At 47.8% G+C, this 22843-nt stretch overlaps 1 protein-coding gene across 1 annotated transcript; it reads left to right on the forward strand.

The window, feature by feature from the left end:
- The first annotated feature begins 39 nt into the window (after nt 1–39).
- On the forward strand, nt 40–22843 carry VPS16 (VPS16 core subunit of CORVET and HOPS complexes). The gene is made up of 24 exons (XM_055303266.1): nt 40–159; nt 16313–16401; nt 16629–16726; nt 16808–16936; nt 17014–17158; nt 17284–17399; nt 17495–17617; nt 17747–17802; nt 18148–18237; nt 18341–18435; nt 18540–18616; nt 19076–19207; nt 19329–19456; nt 19599–19634; nt 19824–19932; nt 20068–20202; nt 20296–20404; nt 20495–20592; nt 20678–20785; nt 21094–21171; nt 21283–21452; nt 21535–21631; nt 22326–22429; nt 22545–22843. The coding sequence occupies exons 1-24, from the start codon at nt 107–109 to the stop codon at nt 22687–22689; spliced, it is 2520 nt and encodes an 839-aa protein (XP_055159241.1). The 5' UTR covers nt 40–106; the 3' UTR covers nt 22690–22843.

A 22843-nucleotide genomic window follows, 5' to 3' on the forward strand; every position in this document is an offset into this window, starting at 1 on the left:
GCAGCCTCGCCACGTGACCCGGACGGGCGGAAGCGGAAGTGCCGGCCCGGAGCCCGTGCTAGGCGGGTGTCCCCTCGGCGCTGCTCAGCCGCCGCCTGCACCAGCCATGGACTGCTACACGGCAAACTGGAACCCGCTCGGGGACTCTGCCTTTTACCGGTGAGCTGTCCCCGCCTCCCGCCCACGGCCCGTCTTACCTCTCTGGCCCACCGGCTCGAGTCTCCGGGCGGAGCCGGCGGCGCGCGCCCCCGACACTGTGGGCGCTGGGGTCCGCCCCTCGCCGGCTCTTCCCCGGCGTCTACCACTTAACGTACAGCCGCCTAATGCCCAGGGGCCGGGCCTTCCCCGGCTCCAGGAAGGAAACTGAGGCAAGCACCGGGGTCACACGAGTAGGGGCAGAGCCCGAGACTGAAACCCAGATCTGTCAGCCTCCGAAAGGATGCTCAGATCACGTTGAGGGAGAAGGCCTGCGGGTGACAGCGAGTGTCCAGTCTTCTGTGGGGAAGTGCTGCCAAAGTCGGACTACAGGGGCGCTCCGCGGGGGGCGGGATCGCGCGGCGGGCGGGGTAACAGCAAACCAAGGCTGAGAGAAGGGGGGCGAATCCAGGGGCAGCGCAAGTGAGGACCCTCAGCCAGGGGTAGGCCTCTCACGGGAGTCGTAGGGTCTATTGATCCGAAGTGTAAACCGATCACGTCATTATCCTGATAAGGATTTTTCAGTGGCGTCGCTTCTTTGTAGGATAAAATACAAATTCCTTCTGTTGGAACACCTGTAAAGGGGCACCTGGGTGGCTCAGTGGTTGAGCGTCTGCCTTTGGCCCAGGGCATGATCCTGGAGTCCTGGGATCGAGTCCCACATCAGGCTCCCTGCATGGAGCCTGCTTCTCCCTCTGCCTGTGTCTCTGCCTCTCTGTCTCTCATGAATAAATAAATAAAATCTTTTAAAAAAAAAAAAAAAGGAACACCTGTAAGTCAGCCTCTGTTTGCACCTCCGTCTGCCCCTCTCCTACCGAAGTCTTATATTCCAGTTGCACAGAATTACAGGACCCCAGTCAATACACCATGGTATTTAATGGCTCCTCATGTTTGCAGCCAGTCTTGCCCACTTTTTCTCACTGGAGAATTTTTTGTTCCTCTTTCAGGGCTTAGTTCAAGAGTTCTTTCTGAAACCTTCCCTGATTCAATCACAGTAAAGTCGGCTGGCTTTGGGCCTCACATGGCCCAGTATTACCGTCTGTTATGAATGGCACAGTAGATCAGTATTTGCATAGGTTTCTTCTGCTAAATTAAGTTCCTCGAGGGCCAAGATTGTGTTTATCTCTCTATGTCCAATGCATCTTTAGAACAGTGCCTGTTCCATAGTAGTTGCCCAGTAAAGTTTGGACATACTAGGTACTTTAGAAACATCCCTTATAAAAAAAAAAAGAAAAAAGAAAAAAAAATCCCTTATAAGAGAAAGGAGACAAGATATATTATGTATTTCTGAAACTCTTCTTAGAAAAGAGATTCACTTTTTTTTTTAAAGATTTTTATTTATTCATGAGAGACACAGAGAGCGAGGCAGAGACACAGGCAGAAGGAGAAGCAGGCCCCATGCAGGGAGCCTGATGTGGGACTTGATCCTGGGACTCTGGGATCATGCCTTGGGCTGAAGGCAGATGCTCAACTGCTGAGCCACCCAGGCATTCTGAGATTGACTATTTTAGTAGGGGTTGGGCCAGGTAACATATAAACACAAACATTTTTTTAAGATTTATTTTTAAGTAATTTTTAAAAAAGATTTTATTTATTTATTCATGAGAAACATAGAGAGAGAGAGAGAGAGAGAGGCAGAGACACAGACAGAGGGAGAAGCAGGCCCCATGCAGGGAGGCTGATGTGGGACTCAATCCCGGGACTCCAGGATCATGCCCTGGGCCGTAGGCAGGTGCTCAACCACTGAATCACTGAGCCATTCCTTTTTAAGTAGTTTCTGTACTCAATGTGGAGCTTGAACTTAACACCCTTGAAGGCAAGAGTTGCGTGTTCTACCAACTGAGCCAGTCAGGTGTCCCTAAACATGAGCATTTTATTATTATTATTATTATTATTATTATTATTATTTTATTTATCATGAACATTTTTTATTTTTTTATTTTTTAAAGATTTATTTATTTATTTATTCATTCATTCATTCATTCATTCATTCATTCATTCAGAGAGAGCGAAAGAGAGGCAGAGACACAGGCAGAGAGAGAAGCAGGCTCCATGCAGGGAGCCCGACGTGGGACTCCATCCCGGGTCTCCAGGATCACACCCCGGGCTGCAGGGGGCGCTAAACCGCTCGGCGCCACCGGGGCTGCCCTATCATGAACATTTTAAAATATTGTGATGAGAGGCGCCTGGATGGCTCAGTCCGTTGGGCATCTGACTTTTGATTTCAGCTCAGGTCGTGACCTTAGGGTTGTGAGGCCAAGCCCTGAGTTGGGCTCCCCACTCAGTGGGACGTCTGCCTGAGATTCTCTCCCTCTGCCCCTCTCCCCCTAAAATAAAAACTAAAAATACATCCTTAAAAAATTGTGGTTGAAAAAAATTGTGGTTAAATATATGTAACATAAAATTTACTACCTTAATCATTCTAACAGTTCAGTAGTGTTAAGTATATTCATGTTGTGCAATGAAATCTCCAGAATTTTTTCATCTCACAAAATTGAAACTCTATATCCATTAAATAATAGGCTCCCCACTTTCCCCCCTCCTCTAGCCCTGGTAGCTACCATCCTGTTTTCTGTTTGTATGAGTCTGACTACTATAGATAGCCCATGTAAGTGGAATCATTCAGTATTTGCCTTTTTGTGACTGGCTTATTTAACTTAGCATACTGTCCTCAAGGCTTGTCCATATTGTAGCCTGTGTCAAAATTTCATACCTTCTTAAGGCTGAATAATATTTTATTGTATGTATATAACACTATTTATGCATTCATCTATCAATGGATACTTGGGTTACTTTTACTTCATGACTGTTGTGAATAATGCTGCTTTGAACATGGGTGTACAAATGTCCCTTTGAGAACATTTTCAGTCCTTTTGGATATATACCCTGAATAGAATTGCTGGATCACATGTAATTCTGTGTTTATTTTTTCGAAGAACCGTCAGGCTATTTTCCATGGCAGCTACACCATTTTACATTTCTAGCAACAAGGTACAGAAGTTCGTCAGTAGTACTTATTTTTATTTTTTAAAGATTTTATTTTTAAGTAATGTCTACATCCAACGTGGGGCTCAAACTCACGACTCTGAGATCAAGAGTTGCATGTTTCGGGCAGCCCAGGTGGCTCAGCAGTTTAGCGCTGCCTTCAGCCCAGGGCCGGATCCTGGAGATTCAGGATCGAGTCCCACGTCGGGCTTCCTGCGTGGAGCCTGCTTCTCCCTCAGCCTGTGTCTCTGCCTCTCTCTCTCCCTCTCTGTGTATATGTCATGAATAAATAAATAAAACCTTTAAAAAAAAAAAGAGTTGCATGTTTCACCAGCTGAGCCAGCAGGAGCCCCAGGAGTATTTATTTTTGAGGCAAATTGGGAGTCAATTTCAGGGGTGAATTGATTTCAGGGGATTTCAGGGGTGACCATGGGCTTTCCTGGGCCTGAGGATATTGGAATAGATTATTTCCCAAGGCTAGATCTGATGTGCCTCTTCCTCCCCAGTGGTCCAGTAGTTCAGCCTGGACCATAGAGGCAAAGGCTGGAGATCAATTTTCACACAGGTGTTCTGACACTGTGGTGGGGCATACTGTTCCACAAGCTGAGCTGCATAGCCACAGGGATTTCTTTATTGTTTCCTGGAGGGGGCTGGAACTGAGGCTATGAGAGGTGCAAGGTTTAGTTGCAAGTGGTTTCCTGGTATTAGAATCCAGGGTCCTGTTTACTGCTGCTGAGATTTCCACTTCTCAGACCTGGGTGTAGAGGAGATAGGTGTGACTGGCCTTCTCATTGAAGGTATGACTGTTCTTACAAAAGTCCAGACCCCTAGGCTCTTCTGAGAAGCTTCCCTCCCTGCTGCCCTTCACTCTGCCTATCTGTATGCCACGCCACCCTCTAGGCACAGCTTGAGTCCCCCAACTGTCCCTGAGACACTTTCTTTACTTCAAAGGCCTGGGGAGGCAATCTGTGTTTTGTTGCTCTTCACTCCCTGACCCTTACTCCTATCCCCCTTAGAGGGGCTCTGCTTCCTTCCCAGCCAGGTCTGTGTTGCTGCCAACCTCCTCAACCACATCCCTCACTGGCTATTTGATTGGACAGCCTTCTGGGCATCCCAGCTCTTTCCGCTTTCCATACTGACTTAAGTGGCAACCTGGTTTCATGGTTCTATGAGCTCTCTTCAAGTGATTTTATCTACATCAGCCACCCTTCTTCACTCTGCACTTGTGCTCTTTCAGAACTGCTTTGCCTCTGAAAAATTGAATTCAGGCAGCCCCCTATCTGACCATAAGCTACTGTCCTCACTGATACTCTGATACCTCTGGATATACCTGTCCTTCAACCTCGGTGGGATCCCCACCCCTGGAATGCTTTGTTCTCTCATATATGTGTGCAGAGTCCCCTTCTATTTTTTTTTTTTTTTTTAGAGTCCCCTTCTATAAATGTGTCCTTTCCTGTCCAGCTTGGAATACAGGCATAGTCATTTCAGTTTTTTGCCTTTTCCCTGACAACCTTGTTCCTTTGTCTTTGGTTTCCCTGCCTGGCACAGAGCCACCTCCCAGTGTACCAACCACTCACAATCTCTACCTGTGCCTAGGCTACTGCTAAGTGCTGCCAGGCAGGTTGGGACTGCAGCAAATCGATGCCCACCAGACTCAACTGGGCCCTCCTAGTCCTTTTATGGCGGGGTCGGGGGGTCAGCCTACATGTATCACAAGGACTCTTCCTTTTAAAAGATTACACAAAGAAACAATTAAAATAATCATAATATCCTTGGCTCCTCCTCCCAACAGCTGACATCATCTTGTGCTCCTGTGAGAACTGGAAGTCTTTGAGGGCCTAGGCTCCCCCCTACCAAACCTGGTCCGATGAGAGATATCCCCCCGTTTCCCTGTCCTCCATAGAAGCTATATGCCACCCACCCATATCCTTCCTCAGCCAGTGTTTCTCCAGCTGCTGTTCAGGACCCCTTGCATCAGGATCACCTGAGATGCTGGCTAAGTCATGGTCGTCCTGGTCTTAGCATCCTGCTGGAGCGCCGATGGTCAGACCTGCCACTGCATTATCTCTGGGATGGGTCCTAGAAATTTGATCTGTATCTCCCCATCCTAACAAAAAATAAACTTCCCTCATTCCACAGGTCCCTCCTTCTCACCATATCTTTCTCCACTGCACTCTAGCCAAAGGTCCAAAGGCCACCATCTATATTTGCTTCTGTTTTCTCTCTTCCTGAAGACCATTCACTCTGGTCTGACAACCCTATTTTTCATGACAATCTGACACTTCAGTGGACAGATCTTAGGCCTCATCTGAGGCCTTCCTAGAACACTTGATAGAGATGAGTCCTCACTTCTTTCTTGAGAATTGAATTTAACCTTTTACCAGGAACATTTTCAGGTATACAACAAAGTAGAAGAGTAGAATGAATACACAGCATCATCACTTGGGCTTAAAAATTGTTGTTATATTGGAATATTTGCTTCAACACTCTGGAAGTTAAAATATTTTATTAAGAAAAAGTTCAAATATACATAAACAGTAAGAGCAATTTAGTGGACACCCGTGTACTCCTCGCCTAGTTGAATAAAGAGCAACACTAATTTTCTTTTCATCTTTCTCTTCCCTCTGTTATACACGCTTTTTTGGGACTATTTAATTTTTATTTATTTATGATAGTCACACAGTGAGAGAGAGAGAGAGAGGCAGAGACACAGGCAGAGGGAGAAGCAGGTTCCATGCACCGGGAGCCTGACGTGGGATTCGATCCCGGGTCTCCAGGATCGCGCCCTGGGCCAAAGGCAAGCGCCAAACCGCTGTGCCACCAAGGGATCCCCTTTTTGGGACTATTTAAAAACTGACTCCGGACACATCTTTTTATTTATTTTTTTCGGACACATCTTTTGAATCAAATACTTTTTCCGTTGTATTTTGCTTTTTTAAAAGATTTTATTTATTTGAGAGAGAGCCAGGGGTGGGGTGGGGGGCAGGCAAAAGAGGAAGGAGAGAGACAAGCAGACTCTGCATTGACTACGACACGGGGATCCCGAGACTGAGATCGTGACCTGAGCCAAAACCAAAAGTTGGACGCCCAAGAGAGCCACCCAGGCGTCCCTTTCTGTTGTATTTTAAAGTAAATTATAGGGGTGCCTGGCTGGCTCAAGTCTATAGAGCATGCAGCTCTTGATCTCAGGGTCCTAAGTTCCAGCCCCATGTTGCGTGTGGAGATTACTTAAAAGAAAAAGGTATGTTACAGGTATAATGTCAATATGTATCACTTTTAAAAAATGACATTTTTTCCTATAAAAAGGTAGTCTTGGGTAGCCCGGGTGGCTCAATGGTTTAGCACCGCCTTCAGCCCAGGACATGATCCTGGAGACCCGGGATCGAGTCCCACATCAGGCTCCCTACATGGAGCCTGTTTCTCCCTCTGCCTGTGTCTCTGCCTCTCTCTCTCTCTCTCTCTCTCTCTCTCTCTCTCTGTCGCTTATGAATAAATAAAATCTTTTAAAAAATAAAATGAATAAAAAGGTAGTCTTTCCTATAAAACTACAATACTATTTCTTTCTTTCTTTTTTTTTTTACAGTACTATTTCATACCTAACAAAATTAACATTTAAAATCGTCTAACAACCAGTCCTTATTCAGGCTTCTCCAGTTGTCTTCAAAGGGTCTTTTTATAACCAGTTTGTTCAAATCAAGACCCAAACTAGAATTACTCGTTTGCTTACCTCTCTTAAGTCTTTTGTAAACTTTTTTTTTTTAAGATTTTTATTTATTTGTTCATGAGAGACAGAGAGAGATGCAGAGACCTAGGCAGAGGAAGAAGCAGGTTTCCACAGAGAGCCCGCATGTGGGACTCAATCTCAGGACCCTGGGAATACAACCTGAGCCAAAGACAGATGGCCAATCACTGAGCCACCCAGGTGCCGAGTGTTTTGTAAATTTGAATATTATTATCCCCACTCCCACCCTTACCTTTTATTTTCATGACATTGACTTGTGTGGTTTTTTGTGTTGTTTTTTGTTTTGATTTCTGTGGGTTTTTTTAGATTTTATTCATTTATTCGTTTTTTTTTTTTTTTAAAGATTTTATTTATTTATTCATGAAAGACACAGGCAGAGGGAGAAGCAGGCTCCATGCCAGGAGCCTGACGTGGGACTCGATCCTGGGTCTCCAGGATTACGCCCTGGACCGAAGGCATGAGCCAAACCACTGAGCCACCCAGGGATTCCCTTATTTATTTATTCGTGAGAGACACAGAGAGAGGCAGAGACTTAGGCAGAGGGATAGGCAGGCTCCATGCAGGGAGCCCGATACAGGACTTGATCCCAGGACCCCGGGATCATACCCTGAGCCACCCAGGCGTTCCAACATTGACTTGTTTAAGACACCAAATCACTTTCTGGATTTGTCCCATTGTTTCCCTGTGATGCCTTTGAACTTTATTCTCTGTCATATCCTGTATTTCCTGAAACTGTGTTTTAGATCTAGAGGCTTGAATAGATTCAGGGTTGAACTTTTTGGCAGAACCATTTCATAGGTGATGCTGTGGTATTTATGCAGCATCACATCTTGAAGCATCTTTTAAAAAAAAAAGATTTTATTTATGCATGAGATACACAGAGAGAGAGGCAGAGACACAGACAGAGGGAGAAGCAGGCTTCCTGTGGGGAGTCCAATGCGGGACTCGATCCCAGGACCCCAGGATCATGACCTGAGCCCAAGGCAGACGCTCAACCACTGAGACACCCAGGTGCCCACATCATGAAGCATCTTATATCAGATTGTCCACTATGAGCAAAGTTGAGATTGACCAGTGGGTTAGAATGCTAATGGCCACATCCTTCCTTGTCAAGTTATATGTAATCAGCTTGCAGGCTGGTACCCCCAGGAATGGTGCCATATTGGGACCAGATACTAGTCTTTACTGTTGCCAGATTAGCTATTCAGCAGTAGTGTTAGCCAGGCCAGCCTCCCCAGAAGGGAGGCTCCCAAGACATGAGATTATCACAGGGTTTTCAAGCAGCGGAAGGCTAGTTTCCGTGGACACAGCAAGGCAAGCTACTTCCACTGTTGCCAATTTTCAGGTTCCAGTTCTTTTCCTGATCAATGCTGTTAACTTTCACATGAAAAATCGTGTGTTGGTGAATTCAACTATTATAATTTAACAACCCATGCAATTACTTTTGTGTTTGATTTTTAGCAGTAGCAGCTGTGTGGCTATAAGAACTAAGAGATTCTCTTAGGGCTGTTATGGAAGCTTTCTACTTCTTAGAGCCATGTCTTGAGCTGAAAGTTAATGGACCCAAGCTTGTCATTTTCTCTTTGTAAATGTCCAAGTGCACTCACAATAACCAAGCCCATCCCCCAGCCCTTATAATCATCATTACTACCATATGGTCAGGCACAGAAGTCACTCCAAAGGTGCATGTTTGACTTGGCATTTCACCACAGTAAACTGCAGGCTTGATTAACTGTGATGCCATTGCATGCAGTAGGTGACTAGCATTAGTTTCTCATGACAGGGAGCTCAGTACTGCACTCAGGCCCAAACACACAATCAAACCAATCCCCGAATCACATCTTTAGGGGGCTGTCTTCTGGACCATTCCCTGCCCCCAATTTATATCAGTTTGGGTTCAGTTGGGAGACTTAACCTGAGAAAGTTTGGTAAATATAAAGAATTATTAAATTGTGATAAGAGAATAGCTAGGGATGCCTGGGTGGCTCAGTGGTGGAATGTCTGCCTTTGGCTCAGGTTGGGATCCTGGGATCCTGGGATTGAGTCCCACATCAGGCTCCTCACAGGGAACCTGCTACTCCCTTTGCCTATTCTCTGCCCCTCTCTCTGTGTCTCTCATGAATAAATAAATAAATATTTTTAAAAGAGTAAGACATATGAAAATTTTGTATAATCACCTAGGGCTGAGGGAGTGTGCCCAAGGAATGACAAACTTGGAAGGGAAGCCCCCTTCCCACATTGGGGTTCAGATCTTGATGGAGAAAATAAAATTGTAGCTCACTAGAAAGCAAGTTTTGTGCCAGAGCTGTCCATAGTTGCTGGGCAAGCAAGAAGCAACTCTCTCTAGTTCAGAGGTAGGGGGGACACAGGTGAGCTGCAGCTGGTGGCCAAGCATATGGGCAAAGGACGGAATGGGGCCGCTGGTGCAGACAGGCAGCCTAGAGCATGTGGTGTCTGTAGCCTGAGCCCCACAGACAAAAACTGGATGCCCAAGTGTGCCAGGGGGGTCAGTGGAAATGCAAGGGCTCAGGCAGGGTGGCCAGCGGACAGGCATCTTGGCAGCCCAAGAAGTAGTGTGGGCAGGAGACTAGGAGTGTGGTGTCTGTCCAGGGAGCGGTGGGAAGGTGATCTCCATTCCGGGCGAACCTCTGAGGTTGCTGCTGCTGCGTAACTGAGGTGGAGCACCATGAGATGTCCTCATACCCTGGCTACTGGCCAGCTCTGCCTGGACTGGAAGCAGTCAGAGAGCTCCTTCCTCGGGCAGGATTCCTCCAAGTGCCCTCTACTGAGGAAGATTAAGATCACACGGTGAAGGAGAAAGGCCTAAAGAAATGCTGTCTGCTATCACGGAAAGGTCAAAAACTACATATGTGTTATCAAAAATTCAAGTAATGCAAAAATCTGAAAATTGACAGTCTTCCAACATCCCTGCATTCACCACTTTCCCCACAGGTAACCACTGTCTCTGGCTCAGTGCAGCTTCCTGTCTCTGTTTTTCTATGTATGTACACACATACATGTAGTTATATGTAAATATGCTGGTCAAAAATACGTGCTCAGTTTTTGTATAAAATAAATGCGTTCATATGGTTCCTACTGAGCTGCAGCTTACTTTTTTTTTTTTTTTCTTACTTAACAGGACATCTAGAGATCATTTCATGTCAGTACACAGGCTCACCTTACTAGTGGCCACATAATATTCCCCAGAACGGGCATCCCATAGTTTATTTAACCAGCCCCACTTTTTTTTTCCTAAGATTTTATTTATTTATTCATGAGAGACACAGAGAGGGAGAGGCAGAGACATAGGCAGAGGGAGAAGCAGGCTTCATGCAGGGAGTCCAATGTGGGAATCAATCCCGGGACTCCAGGATCATGCCGTGAGTCACAGGCAGACACCAACCGCTGAGCCACCCAGGCATCCCTAACTAGCCCCATTTTGAAGGAAGCTTTTCTATGATTTGGGGGAGAACTTCTAAAATTCTAAATAGTGCTACAGTCAGTTCATATGTTTGTATGCTTGTGCAAGTACTTTTGTAAGTTAGAATCTTAGAAGGAAGTTGCTAAGTCAGAGGGTGTGCACATTTAAAATTTGGAGAGATAGCCCTTCATTTTTCTTCCATAAGGCCTGAACCAGTTTATATACCCACTTAATATGTGGGAAAGTGTTCATTTTTCCACATCTTCAGCAATATTGGATGCTCCTATCCCCTTATTTTTTTTTGGCATTCAGATGGCCAAATCATAAAAAATAATTTTTAAAAAGAGATATTTATTTATTTGAAAGAGAGAGTGAGCAAGAGAAAGAGAGAGGAGCAGGAGGTGAGGCAAAGGGAGAGGGAGAAGCAGTGCCCCGCTGAGCAGGGAACCTGATGCAGGGCTTAATTCCAGGACCTTGAGATCATGACCTAAGCCAAAGGTAGACGCCTAACCAACTAAGCCACCCAGGCACCCCATAAAAAATAATTTTAAATTCATATTTACATAGTCTGTAGATATATCTTCATATTCTTTGACTACTTTTCCATTGTGTTGTTTCCATTGGTGTGTAAAGGAGCTCTTTACATGGTCTTCATATTAATCCTTTGTTAGAAACGTTATAAATATCTGATCACAAAGGTTGGTTGACTCTTGTGTATTCATTTTTAATGTACAGAGTTTTAATTTTTATGTAATAAAATCTTTCATTTGATAATTTTGTGTCTTGCTCTGAAAGACTTTCCTAGTTTATATTATAAAAACATTAGCTTATATTTTCTCAAGGGCTTTCTGTTTTTTGTTTTTTAAAGATTTTATTTATTAATTTTTTAAAAAGATTTTATTTATTTATTCATGAGAGACACAGAGAGAGAGAGAGAGGCAGAGACACAGACAGAGGGAGAAGCAGGCTCCACGCAAGGAACCCGACACGGGACTCGATCCCAGGTCTCCAGGATCACACCCCAGGCTGCAGGCAGCGCCAAACTGCTGCGCCACCAGGGCTGCCCTTATTTATTTATTCATGAGACACACACACACACACACACACACACACACACACACACACACACACACACGCAGAGGCAGAGACACAGAGAGAGAAGCAGGCTCCATGCAGGGAGCCTGATGCGGGACTCGATCCTGGGACCCCGAAGGCAGACGTTCAACTGCTGAGCCACCCAGGGATCCCTTGCTGTTGTTGTTGTGGTTGTTGTGCCACCCAGGGATCCCTTGTTGTTTTTGTTGTTGTTTTAAAGATCTTATTTATTTGAGATCCAGCGAGCAAGAGAGAGAACATGAGCAGGGGCAGAGGGAGAGGGAGAGGCAGACTCCCTATCTAATAAGGGGCTTTATCCCCATACCGCAGGATCATGACCCCAGCAGAAGGCAGACGGTTAACCAACTGAGCCACCCAGGTGCCCCTGTTTAGTTCTTAAATATTTTAATGTAAAATAATATGATTATAGACTTTGACCATTTTTCTTTTGGTTTTATATTTATTTTCAAAAATTAATTAGAGTTGGAGCACCTGGGTGGCTCAGTTGGTTAAACATCTACCTTCAGCTCAGGTTATGATTTCAGGGTCCTGGGATCGAGCCCTGAGTCTGGCTCCCTGTTCAGTGGGGAGTCTGCTTCTCCCTCTGCTTCTCCTCCCTGCTCTTGCTCTCTCTCAAATGAATAAATAAAATCTTAAAAAAAAAAATTAGAGCCTTTTGGGTTTTTAAGAAAAGTACCTTTTCTCCATATATATCACAAACATTTTTTCCCTTTTTATTTGTCTTCCTAGTTTGTTTTCCATGAATTTTTTTAATGTATAAGAGTTTTTTTAACATTACTCATTCTAATAATCATTAATGTGATTTAAAAACTCAAAGTCTTATTCCTGTCCATCCCTGTCTTTATTCAGCTGATTCCACCCCTCACCTACCAATAACCAGTTACTAGATTCTTAGAAATCTTTTCAGAATTTCTTGTTTTTCAAATAGAGGCAAATATAAAACATGTATTGTTTTTGCCCTTTTATATAGAGAAGTATACAGAAGTCCTTTTTATTTAGACTTGTTCTTTTTCTGTGACTTCTGGGTTATATATTGTGCTTACAAATTGTTTCTATTTTGAGAGTGTAAAAATAGCCAAGATTTCTTCTGAGATGGCTTTATATGTTTCTTTAACACTTAAATCTTAAATTCCATCTGGAAAATATTTTATTGTAGAGATTAAGTAATGAATTAGTGTTTATTGCAATTCTTCCCATATGGCCCATTGTCTCATTTCAAGGATCAATTTGCAACAATTTGAAATGCCATCTTTATTACATGCTCAGTTCCCAGTTCTTTTTCTGGACTCTTTTTCTCTTCCATCAATCTATTTGCTTCTTCCTGTGCCAAGACAACAGTTTTAAATGGCTTTATTTTTACATAGTGTATTTGATATCTGATATAGATCTGTTTACTTATTTTCAAAATATTTAAAAATATTTTCCAGCATTTTATGTTTAAGATGATACTTGTTTTTTCTGCAAGTGAGTTTTATTTATTTATTTATTTGAAAATTATTTATTTATTTATTCATGAGAGACACACAGAGAGAGAGAGAGAGGCAGAGACACAGATAGAGGGAGAAGCAAGCTCCATGCAGGGAGCCTGATGTGGGACTCAATCCCGATCCCAGGTCTCCAGGATCACACCCTAGGCTGAAGGCGGCGCTGAACCACTGAACCACCTGGGCTGCCCTGCAAGTGAGTTTTAGAATCAGTCTGTGCTGGGGCGCCTGGGTGGTTCAGTCAGTTAAGCCTCTGACTCTTGATCTCAGCTCAGGTCTCTCGATCTCAGGGTCATGACTTCAAGCCCTTCCTTGGGCCCATGCTGGGTATGGAGCCTACTTAAAAAGAAAAGAATCAATTTGTGCTTCCACCCCCCTAAAAAATGTTATTGGAATTCTTATGCATTCATAGATCATTTTGGGATGTTTCTCCATGTCTTTCATATCCTTGAGTAAACTTTGATTTGATTTGATTTTTTAAATTTTTTTTAACTATATTTATTTTTCTTTCACTTTTTTTTAAAGAGTTTATTAAAAAAAAAAAAGTTTATTCATTTGAAAGAGAGAGAGGGATGCCTCCGTGACTCAGTGGTTGAGCATTGTCTGCCTTTGGCTCAGAGCGTGATCCCGGGATTCGGGATCGAGTCCCGCATCAGGCTCCCTGCAAGGAGCCTGCTTCTCTCTCTGGCTTTGTCTCTGCCTCTCTCTCTGTGTATCTCTCATGAATAAATAAATAAAATGTTTTGTTTTTTTTTTAAAAAGAGAGAGCAGGGGGGAAGGGCAGAAGCAGAGGGAAAAGCAGACTTCCCGCTGAGCCGGGAGCCCAACACAGGGCTTGATTCTAGAACCCTGGGATGAGGATCTGAGCCAAAGGCAGACACCCAACTGGTTGAGCCACTCAGGTGCCCCTTCTTTCAAGTTTTTTTTTTAAATTTTATTTATTTATTCATGAGAGACACAGTGAGAGAGAGACAGAGACACAGGCAGAGGGTGAAGCAGGCTCCTTGCAGGGAGCCCAGTGTGGGACTCGATCCTGGAACTCTGGAGTCATGCCCTGAGCCAAAGGCAGATAGATGCTCAACTGCTGAGCCACCCAGGCATCCCTCAAGTTTTTATTTAAATTCCAGTTCATTGACATAGAGTGTAATGTTAGTTTCTTTCTTTTTTTTTTTTCTTTTTTTTTTTTAAGTAATGTTAGTTTCAAGTGTAGAGTTTACACCTGGTATCCATTATAGCAGTGTACTCCTTAATCCCCATCACCTATTTAACCCATTCTCCTCACCTGCTCCCCTCTAGTCATCCTTAGTTTATTCTCTATAGTTAAGTTTCCTGGTTCACCTCTCTTTTCTCCCCCCCATGAATTTATTTTTTAAAAAGATTTTATTTAATATAAGGGAAGGGAGAAGAAATGTGTGGGAAATATCAGAAAGGGAGACAGAACATAAAGACTCCTAACTCTGGGAAACGAACTAGGGGTGGTGGAAGGGGAGGAGGGCGGGGGGTGGGGGTGAATGGGTGACGGGCACTGAGGGGGACACTTGACGGGATGAGCACTGGGTGTTATTCTATATGTTGGTAAATTGAACACCAATAAAAATTAATTTATAAAAAAAAAGATTTTATTTATTTATTCATAGAGACAGAGAGAAGCAGAGACACAGGCACAGGGAGAAGCAGGCTCCTTGAGGGGAGCCCGATGTGGGATTTGATCCTGGGATCTTGGGATCACGACCTGAGCTGAAGGCAGACACTCAACCCCTGAGCCACCCAGGCATCCCCCACCCATGATTTTGTTTTGTAAAAAATTTTTGTTAGGTTTGTTCTTACATATCATAATTTTATTGCTATCATGATTAGGATCTTTTAAAGTTATATTCTAATTGATTTTTGTTATGATATAGAAAATTTATCGTTATAGAAAAGATATAGGTTTTTGTTGACTACCTTCCTGAGCTCTCTTGTTCATTACTCATCACCTGCCTTGGATTTTCTAAGTAGACAATCACGTTATTTGTGAATAGCAGCAAACTCCAAAATATAAACCTTATTTTTTTTTCTTAAATTATTTTGCTAGAACCCTAAGAAGAATGTCAATAGAAGGTAATGGTAAGCATCTGTCTGACTTTTTTTTTTTTATCAGGAAGGCTTCCGAAATGATACTAGAGGAAACACTCCCCTTACCCTTAAATACTGTTTTCTCTTGGCTTCCTGGGATAATGCCCACTCCTTTTCCATCCCCTTTTCCCTACCTCCAGCCATCAAATGATGGCATGCCTCAGGCCTCCTACTTCATCTTCATGATGCACACACTCTTGGTGACCCAAGGCCATCTCAGATTGCAGTCATCTCATGCCAGCTTGTGATTTCTGTTACTTCACATAAGCTGAACATTCAGATATTGACATTCCAGCCCAGGACTCTGTCCCCCCAGCTCTGGACTCACTGACGAGCTCCTCTGGGATTTCTTTCAAGCACTGCTAACTCAGTACCTCTAAAACTGAGTTCAGGGGATCCCTGGGTGGCTCAGCGGTTTGGCGCCTGCCTTTGGCCAAGGGTGCGATCCTGGAGTCCTGGAATCGAGTCCCACGTCAGGCTCCTGGCATGGAGCCTGCTTCTCCCTCTGCCTGTGTCTCTGGCTCTCTCTCTCTCTCTACGTCTATCGTGAACAAATAAATAAAATTTAGGAAAATAAAAAATAAATCAATAAAACTGAGTTCATTATCAGCAAGTGTTGAGGTCTATAATACATTTTTTTAAATTTTTCTTTATTTATGATAGTCACAGAGAGAGAGAGAGTGAGAGGCAGAGACACAGGCAGAGGGAGAAGCAGGCTCTATGCACCGGGAGCCTGACGTGGGATTCGATCCCGGGTCTCCAGGATCGCGCCCTGGGCCAAAGGCAGGCGCCAAACCGCTGCGCCACCCAGGGATCCCTGTTGAGGTCTATAAAGCCTACAACCTGCTTTGGTGTTAAGAACCAGAAATAGAAGAAAAGCTGACTGCCCTGAGAGACCCTGAATGGAGGCCCAAGCCAGCACCCAACCCTAGTCCTACCTTAGTTTGTGCCCTGGATATTGGCCACACAGCCTATCTTTTGTGCCAGAAGCTCCTGCCATCCATGAACCCTTGCCCTAAGAACCACAGCCTGGCCTGCCAACACCCTCTGCTCTGTTGTCTGCCATTCCTAAGCATGCATGTGGTCCATTGCCCGAGCTGTTTCCAGTCATCACCCTCTCCCACCTGTGGGAGGCCTGTTTCACAGACTGTTCTGTGAAGGACAAATAGAGGCTGTAGGGGTTCCTCTGGGCTCACTCCCATTTGGATGCAGGGTCATTTGAAGGCTAATTTCTGCTTGCCTCTATATGGGCAGGAAATATGAGTTGTACAGCATGGACTGGGACCTGAAGGAGGAACTCAGGGACTGCTTGGTAGCTGCTGCACCCTATGGAGGCCCTATTGGTATGTCACCCCTCTACCACAGTGTGTTCTGGGACAATGGGGTGAACTCAATGTCCGTGATTCCTGGGGGCCTTGCTATTGGGTTGTTCTTGCTAATGTATGCCAGCCCTCTTTCCTTCCCACCTCTCACCCCCTGCCAAGATGATTTAAATTTTGGTTCTCATGAAGCTTGCTTCCTTTGGGGTGGACCTGGGGAGCTAGACAGAAAATCTCTGCTTAAATTACAGCTCTATTGAGGAACCCATGGCGGAAGGAGAAGGCTGCCAGCATACGGCCAGTGCTTGAGATCTACTCTGCTTCTGGCCTGCCTCTGGCCAGTCTGCTGGTGAGCACTCCTGACCCATCTTGGGGCTGGGCTGCATCTATGTCCTAAGGACAGCCTCAGGAACCTCCCTTTCCTCTACAGTGGAAGAGTGGGCCCGTGGTGTCCCTCGGCTGGTCAGCTGAGGAGGAGCTGCTCTGCGTGCAGGAAGATGGTGTAGTACTGGTTTATGGACTTCATGGTGACTTCCGGAGACACTTCAGCATGGGCAATGTAGGGGCCTCAGGGGGCTGGGGAAAGGGGTGGAATTTGTGACTCTGGCTCCCTCAACCCACAGCCCCTCTTCCCAGGAGGTGCTCCAGAACCGAGTTCTAGATGCCCGGATCTTCCATACTGAGTTTGGTTCAGGGTTGGCTATCCTCACTGGGGCCCACCGCTTCACCCTCAGTGCCAACGTGGGAGATCTTAAGCTTCGCCGGATGCCAGAGGTGCCAGGTAAGCCCTGACATCCCTAAGATAGCCATTCAGTGCCCACAGAAGGGCATCCAGTCTGTGGGGCCAACAGAGGCAGAAGCTGTGGGCTCTGGTCATTTGGAAGTTGTCCGCCTCCCTGGCCACAGGTCTGCAGAGTGCACCCTCATGCTGGACCACACTGTGCCAGGACCGAGTTGCACACATTCTTCTGGCTGTGGGGCCTGATCTCTACCTCCTCGACCACGCAGCCTGCTCCGCAGTGGTGAGGGCCCTGAGTGGGAGTGAAATGGAAGGGTTGGGGGAGGCGATGGGGGAAGCTCTGAAAAAAGATCTTGTGTCCTCCCTGGCCTGTCTCAGACGCTCCCTGGCCTGGCCCCAGGAGTGAGCAGCTTCCTGCAGATGGCTATCTCCTTCACCTACCGACACCTGGCACTCTTCACAGACACAGGCTACATCTGGATGGGGACAGCATCACTCAAGGTGTGATCCTTGGACAACATGGGGCACCCTGCCTTGTCCAGGAAAGATCTGTTAGTGGTGGCGGAAGGGCTTTTTAACTAGATTGGTGACTCCTGGGACAGGGCCGTGATATTCCCTGCACTCTTTCAGGAGAAGCTGTGTGAGTTCAACTGCAACATTCGGGCCCCCCCGAAGCAGATGGTCTGGTGAGCATGGGGGTCATGCTGGGAGTGAGTGCAGCCTTGTTTCCTAAAACACTTTGATTCAGCCTGTCTACTGGCCAAGCCAGGTGGAGCTTGCATCTTATCATCTCTGCCAGGGCTTACTTGAGGGAAACCCTGGCCCCTCTGTGGGCCCCAGATGCCCCTGGGAGCTGACAGCACAGGGGGAGAAGGAAGCCAATGTCAGAGGAACGGGTTAGGGAGCAGCATGCATTTGCAGGGCTATCTCAAGGTAAAGCAACATAAGCAGTGAAAGGGGACAGCAGGAGACGTGGGTATGGGCCCAATGTCCTGTGTGTGTCATAGATGTGTGTGTGATGCTGTCCACAGGTGCAGCCGTCCTCGCAGCAAAGAGAGGGCTGTCGTGGTGGCGTGGGAGAGGCGTCTAATGGTGGTGGGTGATGCACCCGAGAGCATCCAATATCCTTGGAGGGCTCCTGTGGGGGTGGGAGGGGAAAGGAGAGGAAGGGTCACCTGCCCTGCCCCGTTTCTGCGTGCTCTTGGGAACCTTGACCAAGCTCAGATTTGTGCTGGATGAAGACTCCTACCTGGTGCCTGAGCTGGATGGGGTCCGCATCTTCTCTCGTAGCACCCACGAGTTCCTGCATGAGGTTCCAGGTGAGGCCCTCCCAGAACACAGTGTGACTTGGGGCGGGATCAGGGCCTTGAGGCAGTGCTGAGGTTTCCCTGCCCTCCCGACACTCACCAACTCCCTCCCCTAGTGGCCAGCGAGGAGATCTTCAAAATTGCCTCAATGGCCCCCGGGGCACTGTTGTTGGAGGCCCAGAAAGAGTATGAGGTAAAGCCCTGGTCTTCTTCCTTGGCCCCAGGATGTTCTCCTTTCCCTTCCTAATTGGCTCGCCCCGTGCCTCTGCCTGGGCATGGTAGACTCAGCCAGGAGCTGCTTGTCAAAAGAGGACTCCAGGCAGGACACTGGGCTGGGGAAAGCCAGCTCAGGTAGACTGGAGTGATATGGTGTCCTCCATGTGATAATGGGGACATGCAGGGAACCCCTGCTATTCCCAACCCAGGCACCATTCAGGGCTCCTGTCAAGGTCCCTTCCTGCAATTGTGGGCTGATATGGGTTGGGAGTATATGGGTACCTCGGGTGGACTGTGGGCTGAGGGCTTTGAGCTTTGGCCTCTGCAGTCCCTCCATACCAGCCCATTTGAACCACAGTCAAGGATGGGGGAACCAAACATGGGGGTGTTTTCTATCATGGCACCCCATCCCTGGCACACTTTCTCTGTCCCCCAGAAAGAGAGCCAGAAGGCAGATGAGTACCTACGGGAGATCCAGGAGCTGGGCCAGCTGACCCAGGCCGTGCAGCAGTGCATTGAGGCTGCGGGACATGAGCACCGGCCAGACATGCAGAAGAGTCTGCTCAGGGTTGGCCTGGACAGCAGGGCTGGGGGGAGGGGCTGCTGGGCAGGGAGTGTGCTGGTAGGAGGGATGGGACGGTGGGGGGTGGTGGTAAAGATCTCCTCTGTCATCCTCTGACTCATCTTAGGCGGCCTCCTTTGGAAAGTGTTTCCTCGACAAATTTCCACCTGACAGCTTCGTGCGCATGTGTCAGGACCTGCGTGTGCTCAATGCCATTCGGGACTATCACATCGGAATCCCCCTCACTTATAGCCAGTATCCTCAAGCAAGCTTCAAGGATGTTTATAGCCAGTGGTGGCCGGGGAAGAGGCAGGGATGGGGGCTGAAAATGCTGCCTTTAAGTCCTGGGCAAATAGGGTTCACCCCTCAGCTGGATCCTTAACCAAGTAAAATGCAGATATAAGCAGCTCACCATCCAGGTGCTGCTGGACAGGTACAGCAAGCCCCAGGGTTCTGAGAGGAGGGCTATGTGTGGGTAGGCATTACAGCCTCTGGTGGTTTCTTGTGGTCACTGCTCCTCATCCATTTCTTTGGGGGCTGGGAGGCCTGAGGGCAGGCTGGGGCCACTCTGCCCTCTCCTATCCCACCTCATCCCTGTACCCTTCATCCCCTTGCCTGTCAGACTTGTGTTGCGGAGGCTTTACCCCCTGGCGATTCAGATTTGCGAGTACCTGCGCCTTCCTGAAGTGCAGGGTGTCAGCAGGATCCTGGCCCACTGGGCCTGCTATAAGGTGAGGACGTGGGGGTTCAAGGCATTTAGAGGATTCCAGGCTCTGATGAGATGTAGGAAACACGAAGTGCAGAGCTGAAGGGGGAGGGTGAACGGTGAGATCCAGGTGTGTGTGACAACCCCCCTCCATCTGCAGGTGCAACAGAAAGACGTGTCTGACGAGGATGTTGCTCGGGCCATTAACCAGAAACTGGGGGACACGCCAGGCGTCTCTTACTCTGACATTGCTGCACGGGCCTATGGATGTGGCCGCACAGAGCTGGCCATCAAGGTGTGGGTGCCCAGCCTTCCCCAGATGTTCTGACATTGGTATGGGGCCCCCCGGGCCAGCTCCTTCTCTCTGTGCCTTTCTCCCTGCCCACAGCTGCTGGAGTATGAGCCACGCTCTGGGGAGCAGGTACCCCTTCTCCTAAAGATGAAGAGGAGCAAACTGGCACTGAGCAAGGCTATTGAGAGTGGAGACACTGATCTGGGTGAGCAGGGTTTGGGGGAAACCAAGGCTGGGGCTTCTGAACTAACCAAGGGACCAGGCTGGAGTCTCCACACCACCTATCATTCCTTAGTGTTCACGGTATTGCTGCACCTGAAGAATGAGCTCAACCGAGGAGATTTTTTCATGACTCTTCGGAACCAGCCCATGGCCCTGAGTTTGTACCGACAAGTATGTGCCCTGGGTAGGGGTGGGGATGGAGCCTCACGAGCCCCTGAATTGGCCTTGCTGACTGACTGCCTGTCCATGGCCCCAGTTCTGCAAACATCAGGAGCTAGAGACACTGAAGGACCTTTACAATCAGGATGACAACCACCAGGAGCTGGGCAGCTTCCACATCCGAGCCAGCTATGCTGCAGAGGAGGTCTGAGGTCCACAGAGTGGGTGGGGCCTGTGGACTGAGCTTCGGGTTGGGCTCCTGATCTGGGCCTCCTATTTGGTACACACCCCTATCTGGTCCTCACTGTTGTGGAAGAGTCTAAGAAGATATGTGACCAGGATGGTGGTTGGTCCCAGAGGAGCTAGCCTCCCCACTAGGGGCACTAGAGTGGTACACCCAGTGGGGAAGGCTGGCCCTGGTTCCCGGGGGACCGGGGAGAGCAGTGTAGCCTGAACAGGAAAGGCTAATATCCTTGGTGCCGTGAGCTCAGGCTTCCCTTCTTGCCCCTGTAGCGTATTGAGGGGCGAGTCGCAGCTCTGCAGACAGCAGCCGATGCCTTCTACAAGGCCAAGAACGAGTTTGCAGCCAAGGTTTGCCTCATTCTTTTCTGAGAACCTCCTCTGCGCCTGGTCTTGCCTCCTTGTCCCTGTTGGCCCCATCCAGCCCCATCTGGCCTCATCTCTGCCCCATCTCCGCCCCAGGCCACGGAGGATCAAATGCGGCTCCTGCGGCTGCAGCGGCGCCTGGAAGATGAGCTGGGGGGCCACTTTGTGGACCTGTCTCTGCACGACACAGTCACCACCCTCATCCTGGGCGGCCACAGCAAGCGTGCAGAGCAGCTGGCACGTGACTTCCGCATTCCGGACAAGAGGTAGGTTAGGGCTGGGCCCAGAAGGTATAGTCCTGGGACCACCTGCCTGTCCCACAATCTTGCAAACCCAGCTTCTTTGCAGGCTCTGGTGGCTGAAGCTGACCGCCCTGGCAGATCTGGAAGATTGGGAGGAGCTAGAAAAATTTTCTAAGAGCAAGAAATCGCCCATTGGCTACCTGGTGAGGCAGGGGCCCTGCATCTACCCCACCTCCAGAGAGAGTAGTCCTGGGGAGGGGACCAGGCTCTGGGATAGGCAGATGTCCCATTCCTTCATCTATTCAGCTGTCCCACATAGTTAGCAGGTATTTCCCATGTCCACACATTTATGGGCCAAGTCTGTGGGCAAGTGGGCCCGAGTTAGCCTGCAGATGTTGGCCGGAGAGGGAATGAGCTGCTTTCTCCAAGGAGGCCCATAGCAATACAAGGGAAAAGTCCCTAAGGGAAAGTCTTGTGTGAGTGGTGGGTGGAGGAGCACTGGGAGGGCATGTCCAGGAGGCAGTGGAGACCGAAGGGGTTTGTTTTCTGTGGCAGGTGATTCAGTGGTATGGCAGGTGGGTGGGGTAAGGACAGCTGTGGGAGAAAACACAGGCCCTGAAAAGGCAAGAGACTCCTATTGCGAGAGGGTAGCAGTGTATCATGGAGTGGCCACATGGACATAAACTGGTCTCAAGGCTCTGACAGACCTGTGGTATAGGTGGTTCCTGCCCTGAGACTGTTGAGATCACAATTATCCTACGTGTGTCAGGGCAGGGCTGGAATAGGATTACGGAGGGGTATATGAAATACACAGAGACCATGCATCCATTGGGCTTTTGTTCATAAGAGAGGACAGGAAGGCTCTGCCTTATCTTCTTCTCCACACCTTCTCCTAAGCCCTTTGTCGAGATCTGCATGAAGCAACACAACAAGTATGAGGCCAAGAAGTATGCCTCCCGAGTGGGTCCCGAACAGAAGGTCAAGGCCTTGCTTCTTGTTGGGTGCGTCAGCTGAGAACCCTGTGGGTGCTGGGTGGTCAAGCCAGTGGGCTGATGAGGAGCACAGTTTGTGCCCTCGGGCAGCCTGACACCCTCTCCCGTCCTGCTCAAACCACAGGGATGTGGCTCAGGCTGCAGATGTGGCCATTGAGCATCGGAACGAAGCAGAGCTGAGCCTCGTATTGTCCCACTGCACTGGAGCCACAGATGGGGCTACAGCCGATAAAATTCAGCGGGCTAGGGCACAAGCCCAGAAGAAGTGAGGGACTCCCCCTGCATGTCTCCTTGAGCCCTAGGCTTGGCAGAAGCATCACTGCTCATCCAGCTTCTTCAGAGCCGAGCTGAGCTGAGAAGCTGGGGTGGGGTGGGAGCCAAGGGTCTGGTTGTAAATAAAGTTGGGACATTTTAGAGTCCTTA

This window comes from Nyctereutes procyonoides, unplaced genomic scaffold (assembly GCF_905146905.1).
Source record: "Nyctereutes procyonoides isolate TBG_1078 unplaced genomic scaffold, NYPRO_anot_genome, whole genome shotgun sequence".
Classification (NCBI taxonomy): Eukaryota; Metazoa; Chordata; class Mammalia; order Carnivora; family Canidae; genus Nyctereutes; species Nyctereutes procyonoides.